The 20,758-nt window shown below is 38.1% G+C and overlaps 1 protein-coding gene across 1 annotated transcript in view; it reads left to right on the top strand.

Annotated features, from left to right (window-relative positions):
• The window catches only part of Gxylt1 (glucoside xylosyltransferase 1), a 42,076-nt gene extending 21,594 nt beyond the window's left edge, over positions 1–20,482 (top strand). Inside the window, exons 4-8 of the mRNA XM_090324454.1 lie at positions 4,571–4,696; positions 7,039–7,290; positions 9,658–9,781; positions 10,249–10,421; positions 18,198–20,482. Coding sequence (XP_090180580.1) covers positions 4,571–4,696; positions 7,039–7,290; positions 9,658–9,781; positions 10,249–10,421; positions 18,198–18,359 — 837 coding nt within the window. The 3' untranslated portion in view covers positions 18,360–20,482. The remainder of the gene's footprint in view (positions 1–4,570; positions 4,697–7,038; positions 7,291–9,657; positions 9,782–10,248; positions 10,422–18,197) is intronic.
• Positions 20,483–20,758: the final 276 nt, after the last annotated feature.

The following is a 20,758-nucleotide window of genomic DNA, read 5'->3' as shown; positions in this document are numbered from 1 at the left end:
ATCCAACGGCGAAACTTTATACATTTTTCTCAGCAGCACATGAAACATACTCCAAAATAGATTATATAATAGTTCATACAGAAAACTTAAGCAGATATAAGAGGACTGATATAATCCCATGTATTCTATTTGATCACAGTGGAGTCAGACTAGTTCTGAACAACACAGTAAAAGGTAAAAAACATTTAAACACTTGGAAGCTGAACAACACACTTCTGAATAACTCCTGGGTTATAGAACAAATCAAAGAAGAAATTCAAAACTTTCTTAAATGCAGTGACAATCAAGGTACATCACAAAGGAACTTATGGGACACAGCAAAGGCGGTTCTAAGGGGCAAATTTATCGCACTAGGAGCGCATATTAAAAAGATAGAAGAAGAGCATGTAAATAACCCAAAGGAAAAATTGAGCATCTAGAGGAACAAGAAAAAGTTAATTCTAAAACAACTAGAAGGACAGAAATAACAAAAATAAAATCAGAAATATCAAGAGATTCAAATAAGATCCACTATACATAAAATTAAGACATCAAAAAGTTGGTTCTTTGAAAGAGTCAACAGAATTGACAGACTCCTGGCAAGATTAATCAAAAAAAGGAGAGGGGAGACTCAAATAAACAAGATTAGAGACTCCCATGGGAACAATCACAACCGATATCCAAGAAATTCAGTCCATTATGAATAACTAACAGGGCCTATATTCAAAAATAAGAAAATCTAGTAGAAATGGATGATTTCTTAAATAAATATAGGCTACCAACATTGAACAGTGAAGAGGTAAACACACTGAACAAACCAATTTCATACAATGAAATTGTGGAAGCAATCAGGGAAATGCCAACCAAAAGGAGCCTAGGTCCAGATGGTTTCACTGCAGAATTCTACAACACGTTTAAAGATGAAGTAACACCTATACTCTTGAAACTCTTCTGAGAAATAGAAGCAGAAGGAGCAATACCAAGCTCAGTTTATGAAGCTCATATTACACTCATCCCCAAACCAGGGAAAGACCCAACAAAAAAAGACAACTACAGACCTATCTCTCTAATGAACACAGACGCAAAACTCCTCAATAAAATACTCGCCAACAGAATCCAGAAACAAATTTAAAAATTATACACTATGATCAAGTAGGCTTCATCCCACAGATGCAAGGCTGGTTTAACATTCGCAAGTCAATCAATGTAATACATCATATCAATAGAGCTAAGGATAAGAATCATATGATAATTTCTCTGGACACGGAGAAGGCATTTGACAAAATACAACATCCAGTCACGTTGAAAGCACTGGAAAAAATAGGAATAAGAGGTACATTCCTTAAAATAATTAAAGCCATATATGACAAACCTACAGCCAGAATTATAATAAATGGTGAAAGACTGGAACCATTTACCTTAAAATCAGGAACTAGACAGGGATGCCCACTCTCACCAGTTCTCTTCAATATAGTATTAGAACCCTTAGCCAGAGCAATAAGGCAAGAGAAGGACATCAAAGGGATCTACATAGGGAAAGAAGAAATTAAACTATCCGTATTTGCAGAGGACATGATCCTCTACCTGAGTGACCCAATAAGCTCCACTCCCAAACTCCTAGAATTAATAAACCACTTTAGCAAAGTGGCAGGATACAAAATTAACCTTCAGCAGTCAGTAGCCTTCTTGTAAACCAATAATATACAAACAGAAGGCCAAATCAAGAAAATGATCCCATTTGCAATAGCCCCCAAAAGAATAAAATACTTAGGAATTAACTTAACCACCAAAGATGTAAAGGAATTATTTAATGAAAACTATAAAAGCCTAACAAAAGAAATTCAAGAGGATACTAGGAAATGGAAAGACATCCCATGCTCATGGCTAGGGAGAGCCAACATAGTGAAAATGGCTATACTGCCTGATATACATATTCAGTGCAATCCCCATCAAAATCCCAGACATTTCTTTTTTTTTTTTTTTTACCTTTTTTTTTATTGTAATTAGTAAAAGGGTTACATGATATTTGCCAGATAGAAGGTGCATTAATTCACATACATTGATACCCTTTCACATGTCTTGGTACCCATTTCCCCACACCCCCACCCGTCTTGGTTTTCCCCCCTTCCCTATCAAATTTCAAACATCCAAATACAAATAAATTCAATATATCAGATAACAAAGTGAGATACTTTACCAATATGAGATAACCAAGGGACAGCAAAGGAGATGAGAGACAACATAGTACATTAAGGACAACAATCATTCATTATATGGCTTTTGTTTCAATATCCTGGAGGTCCTTTCAATTAGCTTCACATTATATGGCCTTATGTATCAAGATTTTGCTCTATTGCAGATCTCTGCTAGTAGAGCCCAAGGCCCAAAGACATTCTTTACTGAAATAAAAAACACAATCCAAAGGTTCATATGGAATAAGAAAAGACCTAGAATAGCCAAAACAATTCTAAGCAAAAAGAGCAATGCTGGTGGTATTACAATACCAGACTTCAAACTCTACTATAGAGCCATGATAACAAAAACAGCACGAAAATAGACCAGAAGATCAATGGAACAAACAGAAGATCCAGAAATAGAACCACATACCTAAAGTCAACTAGTATTTGACAAAGGAGCCAAAGACATACAGTGGAACAAACACAGTCTATTCAATTATTGGTGCTGGCAAAACTGGGCAGCCACATGCAGAAAACTAAAAATTGACTCTAGCCTTTCACCATGAACAACTCAAAGTGGATCAAAGACCTCAATGTCAGACCGGAAACCGTGAAACTGCTACACGATAGAGTGGGAGAGGCTGGATCTCATAGGCACAGGCAAAAAATTCCTGAACAGATTCCCAGGGTCACAACAGGTTGGAGAGAGACTTGATAAATGGGACTACCTGAAAATAAAAAGTTTCTGCACAGATAAAAACATAGCCACAAAAGTAGAGAGACACTCAACCAAGTGGAAAAATATATTTACCAATAATACATCTGAGAAATGCTTAATATCCAGTATTACAGAGAACTCAAGAAAACTAATCCCTCCAAACCCAACAAAGCAATCACTAAATGGGCTAGGGAACTAAAGAGAGACTTATCAAAAGAAGAGGTTAAAATGGCAGAAAAGCATATGAGAAAATGTTCATCATCCATGGTCATAAAGGAAATGCCAATAAAAACAGCCCTAAGATACCACCTTGTCCCAACAAGAATGGCCAATATTTTGAACTCAGACTGTGGCAGATGCTGGCAGGGTTGTAGAGAAAAAGGAACCCTACTGCATTGCTGGTAGGATTGTAAGCTAGTTCAGCCATTCTGGAAAGCAGTGTGGACCTCCCTTCTGTTTTTTTTAGTGGGTAATTGGACATGAGTCTCACAGCACAGAGTTTACTACCTAGGCTGTCTTCGAACCATAATCCTGAGTAGTGAGTATTATAGGTGTGGCCATTGGTGTCCACCTTTCTCTTTTTTCTTTTTTTGGCCAGTCCTGGGGCTTGAAATCAGGGTCTGAACACTTGTCTTTGGACTTTTTTCTCAAGGCTAGGGCTCTACCACTTGAGCCATAGCACCACTTTTGGCCTTTTCTGGGTTTGTAGTAGCGAGGAATCAAACCCAGGGCTTCATGCATGCAAGTCAAGCACTCTACCTCTAGGCCATGCTCTCAGCTCCATGGTGCCCAGCTTTCTATATTGGACTTTTAACCTTAGACTTTCTTTATTAATCAATGTGGAGATGTGTGGATTTGCTCTTAGGTCATTTGAGTCAACATTCTAAAGGCCTCGTGGCATATGCTTCTACTTCTAACTAGCTGGAAGGTTTAGGCTGGCTGGGAGGTTAGGCAGAGGAAGACTTTTTGAGCTCAAGAATTTTGAGGCCAGCCTGGACAGCCTGGTGAGGACCTATCTCCAGAAAAATAGCAAACTTCACATAAACAATAAAATCCACCTGAAAATAATTGTGTTAAAGCAACAATGACAGGTAATAATTAGCTATGTTTGGAATAGTTGAATGTCTTGAAATCCATTGAAGAGTATATTTGATTCATTATAGATTTTCATATATATTTTGTCTTGTGGTTGTAGTGAGTTTTTAAAATAAGCATTGAATATTTTTTTTCATCGTACTTTAGCAGGAATGTCATTACACCTTAAAACTGCAGAAGTGGACAAAATAATTTTATATTAGCCTGATTTGAATGTGAATATTGTACATTCTATGGAAATAAAATTAGTATTTAATTTTTCTGATTTTTATTTGTTTGTGGCAGAGAGAATTTACACAGGTAAAGGGGAATGATTGCTGGCAGGCTTTCATCTTTCAACTCTCCCAGCCTTTGGTTCACACTCTGATAACTTCCCCTATGTCCCAAGTGTCTCCAGCACAGTCTTTCTGGGACATTATTATGAATTTCAGATTTTGAATATAAACAAACAGAATGATGAATAATAAGAATCTTTCTCTTAACTGTACTGCATAGGCCATGTGTGTGTGACCTTTATTTCAGCTTTTCTGTGCTATAACTGTTGGTGTCTATTAGAGTAAAAATTGAAAATGAAACAAACTTTGTAATTTTAATTTTTTAGCTCAACAGCTGGTCATTTCTACAAAGATTTAATTACACGCTGTATCCCATTACCTTTCCGAGTGAGAATGCGGCAGAGTGGAAAAAACTTTTTAAACCATGTGCTTCCCAGAGGTTATTCTTGCCAGTAAGTTTCTATCCCCTTCTCCCTACCCACACGGTGTTTTTGTTTTTTATTTTCATCTTAATTTGAAATGTTTATGCAGATGAAATTTTAAAAAATTACATATAAACCTAGGTAAATAAATACACAGAATCACATGCTGTTTTACTTTTAAGTTTGAGTAAAATAATTGCAGAACAAGTGAAAAGTATAATGAAAGCATGTTAAAAATGCATATTTTGGAAGTGGTAGATGGCTAGCTTTGAGCTAAAGAGCTCAGGGACAATGCCCAGGTCCAGAGTTCAAGCCCTACAATCCACAAAAAAAAAAAAAAAAAAAAAAAACCCAAGAAAGAAAATGCAAATTGTGTCCAGACATGATGGTGTATGCCTGTAATTACAGCAGCTCAGAAGACAGAGGCGAGGCCAGCCCAGCCAGTTAGAGAGACCTTATCTCAACAACAATTGGCAAAAACCCTGAAAGGTTGGTGGTATAGTTACATTGGTAGAGTGCTTGCCTAGCATGTGAAAAGCCTTGGGTTTAATCCCTAGTTCTTGGGAGTTGGGGGAGGAAAGGGAAAGAGGAGGGAGTAAGATATAAAGGAGGAAATAAAAAGGAAAGAAGAGAGGGGGACTGACAGAAGGAAAGGAGAAGGGGAGGAAAGAGGGAAGGCATTCCTAGTATGTTTCAAGCCCTGGGTTCTACCCTATAGGGCCAGAAATAATTTCTGTTGAAAATAATCTTCCATTTTCACTAAATTCAGTTGCTGTGAGCTGTTTTATCACTAGAGGGGGTAATGATCAGATGTGTGTGGAGCCAGTATCTTGCCTGTATAAGAAGTATATGGGCAGTAAATAGTTTCTCCTTCAAGTTGCAGACTACATGGATATCTTGGGAACTTAGGTAGATTGCATAATTAAATAACATTTCTGCCTTAGGCTAAGCCCATTAACCTTTTCTAATGGATACCAGAGACCCAGAATCTAAAATATATGTGCTCAAAGGAAACATGGGAACTGTTCTTTGGTGGTAGTTTCTGGTGATAATCTTTTTTTTTTTTTTTTTTTTTTTTTCTCCAGTCCTGGGGCTTGAACTAGGGCCTGGGAACCTAGGTGGTCAGATTGCTACCCAGGATAGAAGTCCTGTAGGTTTTGTTGTTGTCATTGTTAATCCTTCTATTTTATTTTCATTCATTTATTTTTGGCAATCCTGGGACTTGAGCTGCAGACCTGGGCACTGTCCTTCAGCTTTCTCAAGGGTAGAGCTCTACTCCTTGAGCCACAGCACCACTTCTGGCCTTTTCTGTGTATGTGGCACCAAGGAATTAGACCCAGGGTTTTGTGCATGGTGAGCATGCACTCTACCACTAGGTCATACTCTTGGGTACTCAGAAGGCTAGGATTTAAGGATCACAGTGTGGGCATTAAAGTCCTTGAGATATTTTTTTATTTTATTTATTTTAGGTGTTGGTTGTGGGACTTGAACTTGAGGCTGTGCTCTGTCTTTGAGCTTTTGTGCTCAAGGCTAGCACTCTACCACTTGAGCCACAGTGCCAGCTCTGGTTTCTGAGTGGTTAATTGGAGATCAGAATCTCTTGGGGACTAGTTTCTGCCCAGGCTGGCTTTGAACCATGATTGTCAAATCTCAGCCTCTTAAGTAGCTAGGATTACAGGCATGAGCCACCAGTACCCTGCTAGTCCTTGAGACTCTTCATTTAACCACCAAAAAAACCAAAAATGGTTTAAATGGTAGAGCACTAAAGCTCAAGGACAACATCTAGGCCCTGAGTTCAAACCCCAAAACCAGCACCAAAATAAAAAGTTTAGGTGAGACCAATCATTGAATTTTACTATGAGAAAGCATATTAAATGTCAGTTCTCAGGAGTCTGATTCTAGAGTTCATGGGTAAGGCAGAATGAAAACTCATTCTAAATGTCTTTGGAAGGTGCTGTGTTGAAGATTTTAAAAAGTGCAGTCTAGCCAGAGTTCCTCTATGACAAGTCACTCCACCCTTGCCACGTATGGGTTTTCTCTGATACGTTTACAACCTGTGGCCTAGGTTCCAGTTTGGCACCCCCACTTACTCCTTGGTGCTGGAAAAGTGCCAGTGTTATAGATTGAAGGAACAATTCAGAAAGTCTTCCTTTGTATTGATTTAACTCTTCATTTATCTCAGGAAATTAATGTTCAAGATATGAATCCACTCTTAAGTGTTACTGTCATTATGAAAAAATGCTTACTTCCTGATTTTTGAAGATAATGTTTTGATTCTCCCAATTGTTAAATGTTAATTGTTTTTGTTTTGGTAACTAAACCATCTTTTGTTTTTTATTAAACTGGAATTATTGAATTATCTCTCCTTATAGTTAATCCTAAAAGAAGTTGACTCCCTATTGTATGTTGACACGGATATCCTCTTCTTACGACCTGTTGATGACATTTGGTCTTTACTGAAGAAATTTAATTCCTCACAAATTGCTGCAATGGCACCAGAGCACGAGGAGCCTCGAATAGGATGGTACAACCGCTTTGCTAGACACCCGTACTATGGGAAGACTGGAGTGAACTCTGGGGTTATGTTGATGAATATGACCCGAATGAGAAAGAAGTATTTCAAGGTGAGTTGCTGGGTAGAAGTAGTTGGTTAGTGTTTTACTTCTTCTTGAAATTGCTTTACAATTTGTGGCTCAGTGTGTAGACTCCAGTCTGTTGGTCTGCTTCCTTACCTTACTTTTTGATAATTTAGTAAACTTGGGTAAGCTTGGGCTATCTGCAGGCTTAATTTTGTATATCTGTAAAGTGGAATGATAACAATAGCAATGTCTTCAAGATTCAGTGAGGCTTGATTAAGACAGTGGCTCACACATATCAACATTAGCTGTTATAATGTTACATTGGAGGTTAACTTAAAATAATCTTTTTCTGGATTGGGAATGTGACCTAGTGGTAGAGTGCTTGCCTAGCATGCACGAAGCCCTGTTCACTACCACAAACAGAAACAGGTGGAAGTGGCACTGTAGCTCAGGTGATGGAGTAAAAGATTCTCAGGGACAGCACCTAGACAGTGCCCAGTTCAAGGACTGACTAAAAAAAGAAAAAAGGATCCTGTTTCTAATCTTGCAAACCGCAGAGTCAGTGGAAACATTAGAGTAAATTCACAGATCACATTCTGAATACATCACTGTGCTTTACTGTCTATCATGGGATTACCTGTATGTGGTCAGTTGGAAGGCATTGATGGGGTGATAGTCAGACTGGCATTTGTGTAGCTTTGCCTCCTGCACACTGCTCAAGTGCTGGCCACCTAATTAGCTCTCATTGTCAATGCTTTCAACTGAAAAACAAACAGTAAGCAGACTTTAGTTTGGAAGAGATCCTTGTAAAATATTTAGGACAGAACAGGAAATGTAATAGGCAGATTATAAACAGTAGATAAAAACAAATGACTCCTGTGAAAAAACAGTGTTGGCTTTCCCTTCACCATAGATTTGGAATGAATGTCTATTAGGAGTAAATTAGACATGAAGGGATATTGTGTCCTAGGAGTCCGTATTTGTAGGTGTATATATTTGTTACATTTTTGTATATTAGATCAGAATTTACTTGATTACTGTTTTTTTCTCCTCTGCATATCTGCTTAACTCCTCACCATTAAGAATGACTACATGACTCAGGGATAGCCACGTGTAGCCACCACTGCTGTGTGTTAGCATTTCTGCAGCCCTTGTATCCTAATGACTAGGTGATCCTTGTTTTAGTAAGCTTCCATTTTCTGAATCTTTGCAAATCTTTATTTTAATTCATTTTTTTCTCCAGAAGTGAATGTGTTATGAGTATTAAGTAATGGCTATTCTTGCTTAACAAAGGACATTCTTTAATTTGTTAATGCATTCCCAATTTTAACATTATATAGGCCATACAGTTTGATCAAGTAAAAACCAGCATAACATTTTTATTTTCTGATTATTAGTCTGTGCTTTGTAATGTTATACCAGAAGATGGTGCTATAAGATTATCTACTAAGAAATGATATGATTTCTCAATAACTGCATGGAAATATATAGAATTATGAGAAGTTTCATGTTGCATAAAACTATAGAGATAATTTGCCACCATTTAGATTTTAAGTTAAAAAATATAGCTGTCTATATAGTCTACTGTACTTTTTATTTACATTTTATGAACTATATGGTATTCTTAAATACCCTCGTAGTTTTTGCCTCTCCTCTTATCCTTTTGTTTGTGGCATGCTTTAAGTTAGCTACTGACACAGATGTAGGAGTTGAAGTAATTTCTAAACTTTACAGTTATCTGTGCATTACTGATTATATGAGGAATAAGAAGAGGACTGATATCCAAGATCCAAAGTGGATACCAGGAAGTTTGGGAAGTACCAAACTACTCAGGCAGAGCTGAGTTCAGTTTGTAATCCGGCCCAGTAAGAGATTAACCATAATAATGAGAAAACAGAATTACAGTAATAAATTATAGTAAGATTATTATTTTCTCAAAATACATCTTAAAATGAAAGAACTGTTGCAGTTTTCCTTTTCTTTGCTGACTTGTAGCTTTTTCACTATTAAATGTAGCTTTAGATCTTTTGTTACCCTTTAAAAAAAATCAGGTGGACACCTGTCGGGGGTCCTGGGCTCTGTCCCTTGAGCTCTTTTACTCAACCCTAGTGCATTACCACTTTGAACCATAGCTCCACTTCAGGTTTTCTGATAGTTAATTTGAGATAAGAGTGTCATGGACTTTGCTGCCCAGGCTGGTTTTGAACCTTAGTCCTCAAATCTCAGCCTCCTGAGTACTACGATTACAGGTGTGAACCACTAGTGTCTGGATTTTTTTGTTATCTTTTCTACTCACTTTTAGGATTATAATTAACAAAAGGAGTTTAAATTTCTTCTTGTGCTTCTGTAAGATTTGTTAAGGGAGGAATGTGAACTTGAAATTCTGAGATTCTTGGATATTTTTATCAACAGAATGATATGACAACAGTACGGCTTCAGTGGGGAGACATACTTATGCCACTGCTTAAAAAATACAAACTAAACATCACCTGGGGTGACCAAGACCTGCTGAACATCATGTTTTTTCATAATCCAGGTAATCTTGTTAATACCTTTCATCCTTGGCATTTGTAGAAACAATTGTAGACGATAATTAGTCAGAAAGGGAAACCCATTCATTTGAATTGGCTTATTCCAATGGTTGTCACTATATATTTACATTTGAGACAGAGTAAGTCTTTTCTCAAATAGTGATTTAGTTAGAAGAAATCTAAAGCCCAGAGTATATTTTATACTATCTTTTTTTTTATTTTTATTTTTTTATTTTTTTATTATTGTAATTAGTAAAAGGATTACATGATATTTGCCAGATAGAAGGTGCATTAATTCACATACATTGATAACCCTTTCACATGTCTTGGTACCCATTTCCCTCCCCGCCCCCCACTATTTTCTACTATCTTAAGTAAAGTGTTATTCTGTCAGAGCTATATTTTTATATTACAAAACGTGAAGTCTGGGATTAGCGATAGAGGCTTCATGGTTGGTTTTTTCTTCATGTAGAAAGCCTTTTTGTTTTTCCGTGTCACTGGAATTACCGACCGGATCATTGTATATATGGGAGCAATTGCCTGGAAGCTGAGGAAGGAGGAATCTCCATTCTCCATGGGAACAGGGGCGTCTACCATGATGAGAAGCAGCCAGCATTCAGAGCTGTTTATGAAGCCCTGAGAAATGTAAGCTTGGCCTTCTTTTTCTTTTTCTAACTTTTTAATTTGAAAACCCTTGTAAGCTTATGGTGGGTTTGCAAAAGTGATACAAAGAATTTCTACAGCTCTTTTACTTAGATTCATCGTTTGTCTTATTCTTCATTGTATATTCTTCCGACTTATTTGTTGTTGCTTGTTGCATATATTACTTTTATTTTTAAATGCTTTGGTGTATTTTTTAAAATAACAGTAGTCTCTTATTAGTCACAATATAGATAATAAGTTCAAATTTTTTTTTTTGCCAGTCCTGGGCTTGAGTTCAGGGCCTGAGCACTCTCCTTGGACTTTTTCAAGGCTAGAGGTCCACCACTTGAACCACAGCACCACTTCTAGCTTTTTTCTGTGCATGTGGTATTGAGGAATCGAACCCAGGTCTTCATGCACTCTATCACTAGGCAAGCACTCTACCACTAGGCCAAACTCCTGGTCCCTAAGCTCAGAAAATTTAATATTGGTACTTGTAATCTTTCTTGGTTAACAAACAGTTTCTTAGGCTTTTTCTTTTAGGACAATGGAGTTTTGTTTTTTTTCTTTTTCTTTTTCTTCTTGCATTCTTTATATTTTTTATTTTGGCCTCTTCCCTTATGATTAGTCAGGTTAGTCTGCTTCTGACCATCCATATGTGACATTGCATTTTATGAGCATGACAGTCACCTTTGTCTGTTGTCCCGTTAATGATGTTGATGTCATTCAGAGGAGTCATTCAGTTCCTTCATCTAGTAAGTGGCTGGTGTGGATAGTCTAGAATTATATAAACCCACTGCTTCTTCAGAAAATTCCTCTATTAAATTGTGTAGTCACAAAATGATATTTACTCCTTTGTTGCTTACGAGTATAGACGAGGCCTCTGTACCCGGCTTTTAGTCTTTTATAAACTGTGACATATAACTTTGAGTATTTTCTCCCATTTTGACTTTGTTTAAAACATTTTATGCTACTCAGAGTTTATATTATAAGGTTATCAGCCTTTTTCTTTTTGTGGTCATGAATACATGACCATGTCCTACCTATAGTCAGGTTCTAGAGCTAGTTATAGGTTGTTTTGACATTACATTCAGATCTTTAGAGTGAAGGATGAGTGTCATTGCATTCTTCCCTGATGGGGGAACACTAACACTGAAACTGTTTATTTAAAAGTCTGTTTCGTGCTGGGTGCGGTGCTCACGCCTGTAACCCTAGCTACTCAGGAGGCTGAGATCTGAGGATCTTGGTTCAAAGCCAGCCTGGCACTAAAGTCTGTTAGACGTATCTCCAATTACCCACCAGAAAACCAGAAGTGGCTCTGTGGCTCCAGGGGTAGGGCTTGAACTGAAGAGCTCAGGGACAGTGCCCAGGCCCAGAGTTGAATCCCCACTACCAACCAAAAAAAAAAAGTCTGTTTTAACCCAGGAGCTGGGGTACTGACTTTACTGTGTACTAAAATCCATTTTTAATTTCTGCATTTTCTGTTGTTCCCATTAGTTGTGGATTATACACTAATAGACTAGTTAAAATAGCTTTATGTTGTATTTTAATATCTGGTAGGGCCATTCCCTCTGTATGGCTTATCCTTCTTAGTAGTATCCTATCTATTATGTATTTATTTCCTTATGTGTGTCATCTTGTTTAATTTTGTAAAAATCATCTTGATGATTTTATTGGGACCACATTATTTACATTAAGTTGGGGACCGATACCATGAGATAGATGTACTTTTATCTCCATGAAAACTCATAGAGTGCATGAGGCTGAGTTCAAATCATGGAAGTGTTCTAAAACTCTCATGTAAAGTTAATGGTGATAGGTTAAAGGTAATGGGACTGTTGAGAAGAACTTAGAGTGAAGGGTTTCACTCTCCTAAAGGGTAGCTATTGAGAGTAGGTTGTGAGGAAGTGAGCTGGGCACCTCCCTTAGGCCTTCTTGGGCATGTGCCTGCTTCTTTTCCACTTTTTGCCATAAAGCTCACCAGAAGCCTAGCTCCTGCTGGAACCATATTCTTGAATTTCCAGAGCTGTGAGCTAATGACCCTCTTTCTGTATAAACTACCTATCTTTGTTTGTTTGCCAGTCCTGGGGCTTGAACTCAGGGCCTGGGCTTCTTTTGCTCAAGGCTAGCACTACCACTTGAGCCACAGAGATGCTTATGGGTTTTTCTATGGATGTGGTATTGAGGAATCAAACCCAGGGCTTCATGCATGTTAGGCAAGCACTCTACCACTAAGCCACATTCCCATCCAGCTTTATGTATTTATTATGTCAGAAAAAAGACTAAAATAATGGTGCTGAAATATTGTAAGGGAGAACAAAGGCTGTCTTTTAGATACACTGTGCAGCTTTCTTACAGGTTTTGAGCATGTCTTAAATTTGTTAAGACTATTTTATTTGTAGGTTCATTTGTTGTGCTTATAAAGAGGGCATTCTCTATTTTGAGAGAATGCTTTGCTGTGTAGTCCTGGCTGGCCCTGACATCATGGTTCTCCTCTCTTCACCTCCTGAATGATGAGATAGTTTACAGGCATGTGCCACCCTGCTCTCTTGTGAGATCTTTACCTGTTAAGCACTTACTTGGTAATTATTTTAGAAACAATTACATTGCCTCTCTACCCTCACCCTTTAGTGTCTGTTCTCTTTCCTTGTTTTTACAAGAAAAATTTTGTGTGATTACAGTCAGTTAATAGGGGAAGATAACTATACCTCACGAACCTCTGGACAGACACCTGAACCACAGCTCTGAGACAGTGAGGGACTCTGACGTGGGGAGCAGTCAGCAATTCACTGCTCCCCAGGGAGAATCATATAGGGCCACTCACTTCTCACATTCTCTCTTTCTCTGTCTCTGTCTCTCTCTGTCTCTTTGTCTCTCTGTCTATGTCTCTGTCTCTCTGTCTCTATCTCTCTGTCTCTGTCTCTCTGTCTCTCTCTGTCTCTCTGTCTCTCTCTGTCTCTCTCTCTTTCTCTCTTTGTTGGTCATGGGACTTGAACTCTGGGCCTTGGCACTGTCCTTGAGCTCTTTAGCTGAAGGCTATCACCCTACCCCTTGAGCCACAGCGCCCCTTCAGGTTTTCTGGTAGTTAACTGGAGATAAGAGTCTCATGGACTTTAGTGCCTGGGCTGGCCTTGAACTGTGATCCTCAGATCTCAGCCTCCTGAGTAGCTGGGATTACAGGCATGAGTCACTGCGCCTGGCTCATGTGTGCTTTCTTTAGCTAGATTTCTTAATTTTAGTAGATGTGAAGGCTATAAACACAGTAGTAGGAATGTTAGTTGGACCTAAGTGTGTGAGCTCAGAAGAGTTGACTCCTCTGTTTGCAGGGTTCACATTTTTTTGCTAATAAAAACCTTGGACTAGTATTGCCTCATTGATAGCAGTACAAATAAAAACACTGTGAGTGATTGTGACAAAGACTGCCGCAGAAGAAGAGTTTAGAAGATTTGCCTTGAAGGGACAGGGAAAGCCTTGTTGAATGGGAGCTATTTGACAGGACCCAAATAATTAATAAATAAGAGTTTGCCCAATGAATGAGTACTTGCACTGAGAACTAACTGCTCAAGAGAAAGGTTGCAAGGCTGGGCAGAAGGTCCATAAAGAGACCAGATGGGGCTGGGATGTAGCTCAGTGGCAAAGTGCTTGCCTAGCAAATGCAATATCCTGGGTTCCATCCTTAGTATAAAAAAAAAGAAAGGAAAGAAGAAGAAGAAGAAGAAGAAGAAGAAGAAAAGAAGAGACAGATCAGGCGTTGTTGAGTGAGAGGTGAAGGTTTTGGTGCCTGGGATGGAGAAGGGATATATATTGGTGTGGGGAGATCATGGGATTTGAACTCCAGGCCTGGGCTCTGTCCCTGAGCTCTTCAGCTCAAGGCTACTGCCCTATCCTTGAGTCAAGCCCCAGTTCTAGTTTTCTAGGTTAATGGAGATAAGAGTCTCAGATTCTTTTGTGCTGGGTCTGGCTTTGAACCTTGATCCTCAGATCTCAACCTCCTGAGTAGCTAGGATTACAGACATGCGCCACCTGCCCAGCTACTGTAAGCGATATTTTTGTGGAATAATTGCTAAATTTCTTGTCTTATAAACTTGACAGATAAAGTTATTAAGTAACTCAGGTTATCATGATATGACTATAGTCACTGAAGAACTATATATTTAGTGTTGATTTTCATTTTAATGTAACAAGCCTTATATGTTTTCAGAAATTAATATCATATTTTAAATATGTTGCTTTATTACGGGTTTTCAGAAGGTGGTAAAAATGAAGAAAAGTACTTTTGGGGATTCTGAGACTTCAGGGTAGTAAAGAAATGAATTCCTATAAAAAAGAGATTGTTTTGTTTCCTTTTGAGCATTTTAAAATATATTAATGAAATATGTCTGATTTTATTTGATTTCTCCCCCTTTTGGCTTATAATTACATGCCTTTTAAAATTGGAGTAAGTTTTAAGATAATTAATTATATTCGATTTTAAAACAATAGATCTTATTTTTAAAATGGTTTCGAATGCCGGATTAATGATTTTTTGGTGTTTGTTTTGGGTTTGTATTAACTTCAGCTTGTATCTATTCATTTTTCAGCTTAATGAAGTTAATCAGTCTTTTATGGTGCTCTTGGTTTTTAGTTTTATCTATAATTCAATGAGAAGTATAGTTTTTTAAAGAATTGCCTTCATACAAGGTTATTTATGCAATTTTCAGGAGAAGCTAAGTCATAACCAGGTAATGCAGTGAGTGGTATGAATTATAAAAGATGTAAACTATCTTTAAAATGCAAATGCGTAGCAATTTTTGCTATCAAATCAGTTTTTACAGTCCATACATATTGGTTAAATATTAGTTGCTTAGTAAATAAAAATATTAAGTGTAAAATTGCAAATTAAAAACTGAACATTTTATGGTTCTGTTAGGTATTTTCTGCTTCATGTATTTCATTCTGAATTACTGTTTCTTTGTGTTCCCATGTTACTTAGTTTTGCTTCATACTTTGCTTATATTTGCATAACTATCTTTACAAAGAAGCCTTGAATATTCTCTACCACAGTACCTCCATGTGTGTGCGTGTGCGTGTGTTGTGTGTGCTTGTGTACGTACAGCACTCAGGTTTTGTTGGATTCTGAACTGCTGGTCTGCTTACCTTTCATAAATGTTCAGCTGTTTGAAAATTCCTGAGTGCCAAACTATGATCATCACAGCCTCACAGTTTAGTTACTCCAGCTTATATATAAAGCATGACCTTCCAAAAGGTTTGTGTGACAGTGAACTGTGTTGATAAAGGCTTGTCAGAGAAATTGACCTTTGCCCCAGCTGTCAGGATGATGAATACCAGGCCCCAAAGGAAAAGGAGCAGTCAGGTAAAGGTGCAGCCTCCAAGAAAGCATGAAGGTATGTTCTGTGCAGAGTCTTCAAAGAGAAAGATCTCAGAACGGAGTAGGGTGGTACATGCTTGTAATCTCATCATTTAGAAGAGAATCGTAATGTTACATGATGACCTAATTCCTGAGCCATGGTATTGTTTTTATCTTGGAAAATATCTATCAAGGGACTCTGCCCATGCCTGTCTATGTGTGTGCACCTGTCCTCAGGCTTGAACTCAGAGCCTTGGTGTTAAATCTCTGAGCTCTTTTGTCCAAGGCTAGCACTCTTATCATTTGGGCCACAGGTCCACATCCAGCTTTTTGGGGGTTCTTTGAAGATAAAAGTCTCACAGACTTTCCTGCTAGGGATGGCTTCAAACAGTGATCCTCAGATCTCAGCCTCCTGAGTAGCTAGGATTATAGGCATGTGCCATATGCACCTGGCTATATTCACACTCGTGGAAGACTGGCTTCCTGCAGAGTATCTGCTGAGGGGAGAACTCATTTCTTTTCTCATAGGGTCCCTTGCAATTCTCAGATTCAAATTGTGAGTATCTTGTGTGATTTCTTCTTTTTCACGGACATAACTTTCAAGTGAAATGGGATGTCATTGTGTGTGTGAACTTGGGTCCTGGGTACTGTCCTTTATGTAGCTTTTTTGCTTAAGGGCTCTACCACTTGAGTCATACCTCCACTTCTGGCTGTGTGTGTGTGTGTGTGTGTGTGTGTGTGTGTGTGTGTGTGTGTGTGTGTGTGTGGTGGTTAATTAGAGATGAGTCTCACAGACTTTTTCACCCAAGCTAGCTTCAAATTGTGATCATGTCATCTGCAAATAGAGATAGTTTAATTTCTTCTTTCCCTATGTGAATCCCTTTGATGCCCTTTTTTTTGCCTTATTGCTCTGGCTAAGGGTTCTAATACTATATTGAAGAGAACTGGTGAGAGTGGGCATCCCTGTCTAGTTCGTGATTTTAAGGTAAATGGTTCCAGTCTTTTACCATGTATTATAATTCTGGCTGTAGGTTTGTCATATATGGCTTTAATTATTTTAAGGAATGTACCTCTTATTCCTATTTTTTCCAGTGCTTTCAACGTGACTGGATGTTGTATTTTGTCAAATGCCTTCTCCGTGTCCAGAGAAATTATCATATGATTCTTATCCTTAGCTCTATTGATATGATGTATTACATTGATTGACTTGCGAATGTTAAACCAGCCTTGCATCTGTGGGATGAAGCCTACTTGATCATAGTGTATAATTTTTAAATTTGTTTCTGGATTCTGTTGGCGAGTATTTTATTGAGGAGTTTTGCGTCTGTGTTCATTAGAGAGATAGGTCTGTAGTTGTCTTTTTTTGTTGGGTCTTTCCCTGGTTTGGGGATGAGTGTAATATGAGCTTCATAAACTGAGCTTGGTATTGCTCCTTCTGCTTCTATTTCTCAGAAGAGTTTCAAGAGTATAGGTGTTACTTCATCTTTAAACGTGTTGTAGAATTCTGCAGTGAAACCATCTGGACCTAGGCTCCTTTTGGTTGGCATTTCCCTGATTGCTTCCACAATTTCATTGTATGAAATTGGTTTGTTCAGTGTGTTTACCTCTTCATTGTTCAATGTTGGTAGCCTATATTTATTTAAGAAATCATCCATTTCTACTAGATTTTCTTATTTTTGAATATAGGCCCTGTTAGTACTTATTCATAATGGACTGAATTTCTTGGATATCGGTTGTGATTGTTCCCATGGGAGTCTCTAATCTTGTTTATTTGAGTCTCCCCTCTCCTTTTTTTGATTAATCTTGCCAGGAGTCTGTCAATTCTGTTGACTCTTTCAAAGAACCAACTTTTTGATGTCTTAATTTTATGTATAGTGGATCTTATTTGAATCTCTTGATATTTCTGATTTTATTTTTGTTATTTCTGTCCTTCTAGTTGTTTTAGAATTAACTTTTTCTTGCTCCTCTAGGTGTTTCAATTTCTTTTTTAGGTTATTTACATGCTTTTCTTCTTTTTAATATGTGCTCCTAGTGTGATAAATTTGCCCCTTAGAACTGCCTTTGCTATGTCCCATAAGTTCCTTTGTGATGTCTCTTAATTGTCATTGAATGTAATATTCAAGAAAGTTTTGAATTTCTTCTTTGATCTGATCAGTAACCCAGAAGTTATTAGGTAATAATTTTTTTTTTTTTTTTGCCAGTCCTGGGCTTGAGCTCAGGGCCTGAGCACTGTCCTTGGACTTTCTCAAGGATAGAGCTCTACCACTTGAGCCTCAGCACCACTTCCAGCTTTTTTCTATGTATGTGGTACCGAGGAATCGAACCCGGGTCTTCATGCATGCTAGGCAAGCACTTTAACCACTAGGCCAAACTCCCGGCCCACTAGGTAATAATTTTTATATGTGTGTTTGCTTTTTGTTTTCTTTCTCTAGTGTTCTTTCGAAGATGACGATGTTCGTTCCTTATTAAAGCCTTTAGAACTGGAACTACAGAAGACTGTGCATACATACTGTGGGAAGATTTACAGAGTGTTTATCAAACGCCTAGCGAAGAGCATAAGAGAACGCTATGACAGACCAAGAGAGGAAAGGTGACTCTGGTGGCTGCTAAAATTCAGTGGCTAAAACAGTGAAGTATCAGAGAACAAATAAGGAGTACTCTAGGATGAAGTGTTTAGCACGACATTGTTTATCTTCTAAGTAATCTTATTTTCCTGAAGAAGTTTAACAGAGCAGTCTATTCATGTAATGAAGAGTAAGTTAAAATCTGGGGCTCCAAGCCAGAAGACATTTTGGTCTCTGATATTTGTAGCATGACTTCCTGTCATTCCAGTGTTGAAAACATTTTCGAGTGGCTGTAACCTATGGTTCTGTGGGCATCACTCACGAGTGAGTAGGAGCAGTGTGTGTGTATGGATGGAGAAAATGTACCTCATACACAGTGTAGACATTCAAACTGTGAGTATAGCAATAATTATGGCAGCACTAATCTCACTTTACACGTGTGGGAAAAAGTTGTTTACAGGAGCAGAAAAGTTTTGTTTTCAAGAAATGTGATATAACCAATGTAACCATTGACAATCTGTGTGTACCCTTATACATTTCATCTCTCTTCTACGATATTTTTGTGACAATCGTGTTTAAATTTACTGTTAGATTTTAAGCAAACTGCACGTTAAAAAATTGAGCTGTATGAGAAAGGAAACAGGTGAAAACTTTTGAGGTGTGTGTGTGTGTGTGTGTGTGTTTTGAGAAACATAGTGTTTTCATTTTGTGTATGTTAAATATCTTGCCAAAACACAGCTCTAAAATATTTTGGGACTTTGTTTTTAAATCACTATAAGTGAAAATTTTCACCTTTACTGGGCATTCTGGAAACAAACTATACTGTGTTGATAATAAACTGAGAGCCCTAGTGGCAATTGGAAATGCAGCGGACCAAAAACATAACTGAGCACTTATGTGACCAGAAAGTTTAGGTCCATGTAGACTTCTACCTCAAAAATGGCTTTACAAGACATTTTTAAAGAAGCAAATGTATATAGCTTTACTTCAGGTTAGACAACTTCAGTGGATACTTGGATCAATAAGTCTTTTACACAGAGTTATAGTTGTTTTGAGTAGGATTGTGCGCATTCCATCCTAGGTTTGTTTTGTTTTGTTTTGTTTTGGCTGGTCTTGGGGCTTATACTCTAGGCCTGGCCTCTGTCCCTGAGCTTCTTTTGCTTAAGGCAAGCTCTCTACCACTCGAGCCACAGTGCTTCTACTGGCTTTTTTGAATAGTTTTTGGTGACAAGAGTCTCATGGACTTTACTGTCCAGGCTGGCTTTTGAACCATGACCCTCAGATCTCAGCCTCTTGGGTAGCCAGGATTGCAGGCGTGAGCCACCAGAGCCACCAGCACCTGTTTATCTTCCCTTTTTGAACATCACTGAAGAAAGTTTTTTACATCTTGAAGATGAGAAAAGGATTACTTGTGTTGGCATTCTTTACTTGTGATAGTTCTACATTCTGAGTATTTCGCATGTACAATAGGGCACATGGCTTAACAGTGCTGTGAGGGTGCCTTCTTGTTCCACATTGGCTGTTTAAAGCTTAACTAGGCAAGGGGAAATCAGGAAGTGCATGGAGTTTACAGAATGATCAGTGCATGGCACCTATCCTCAGTGCCTCAACCAGAGACAGAGCAAGAGAAGCTTTAAAAAGGTGAAGTAGAGGTTGACACCCTTTTCCCCGCCAAAAGAGAAATTAATAACCAGCTTACTATTCTTAAAGCAGACAGGTTAGGGATCGAGAGCTGCATACTCTTGGCGCAATGTTATGATGAAATAAGAACTGTGTTGAAACTTAGTTTGCTGAGTAGAAAAAGGAAATCTTTATGCTGTCACCTGTGAGCAGAAATGAGAAGCCTAAAAATTTTAGTACATTCATACACATGCATATACATTAATTCCAGGCGCCCATGAATGACACGGATCTCTGCCTATGTAAGACTGTAAGTAGCTTGCTGAAAAATAGATGGCCTGAGCTTCACCCTTTGGTCATATGGTGTACTTTGTCTAGGAAGAAGTCCAAAGGAGAGATGGGGAGAAGAGATTTAAAATTACATGAAAGTGATAAATGTAGCTCATTGGTAGAGTGCTTGCTTAACATGCTTGAGAACCTGGATTCAAACCTCAGCACTGCAAAACTAGTAAATAAAATTTAACCATTACCTAGTATCTTAGTATTTTTGCTGCCTTCTCCTCCGCTTCCTTTTCCCTCCTCCTTCCCTTCCTCCCTCTCTCCCTCCCTCTTTTTTGGTAGTCCTGGGGCTTGAACAAGGCCAGGGCTATCACTTTTATCACTTGAGCCACAGCACCACATGCATGCTAGGTGAGTACTCTACCAGTAGGCCACAGTCCTGGCCCTGTTTGTTTGTTTGTTTCTTTCTTTCTTTCTTTCATTCTTTCTTTTTTTTTCTTTCTTTTTCTTTTTTTAAAAAAGATGTCTGA

This window comes from Megascapheus bottae, chromosome 2, assembly GCF_031878675.1.
Source record: "Megascapheus bottae isolate mThoBot1 chromosome 2, mThoBot2.hap1, whole genome shotgun sequence".
NCBI lineage: Eukaryota > Metazoa > Chordata > Mammalia > Rodentia > Geomyidae > Megascapheus > Megascapheus bottae.
The sequence above is the reverse complement of the archived record's forward strand: the minus strand, read 5'-3'. Positions and strand labels throughout refer to the sequence as shown.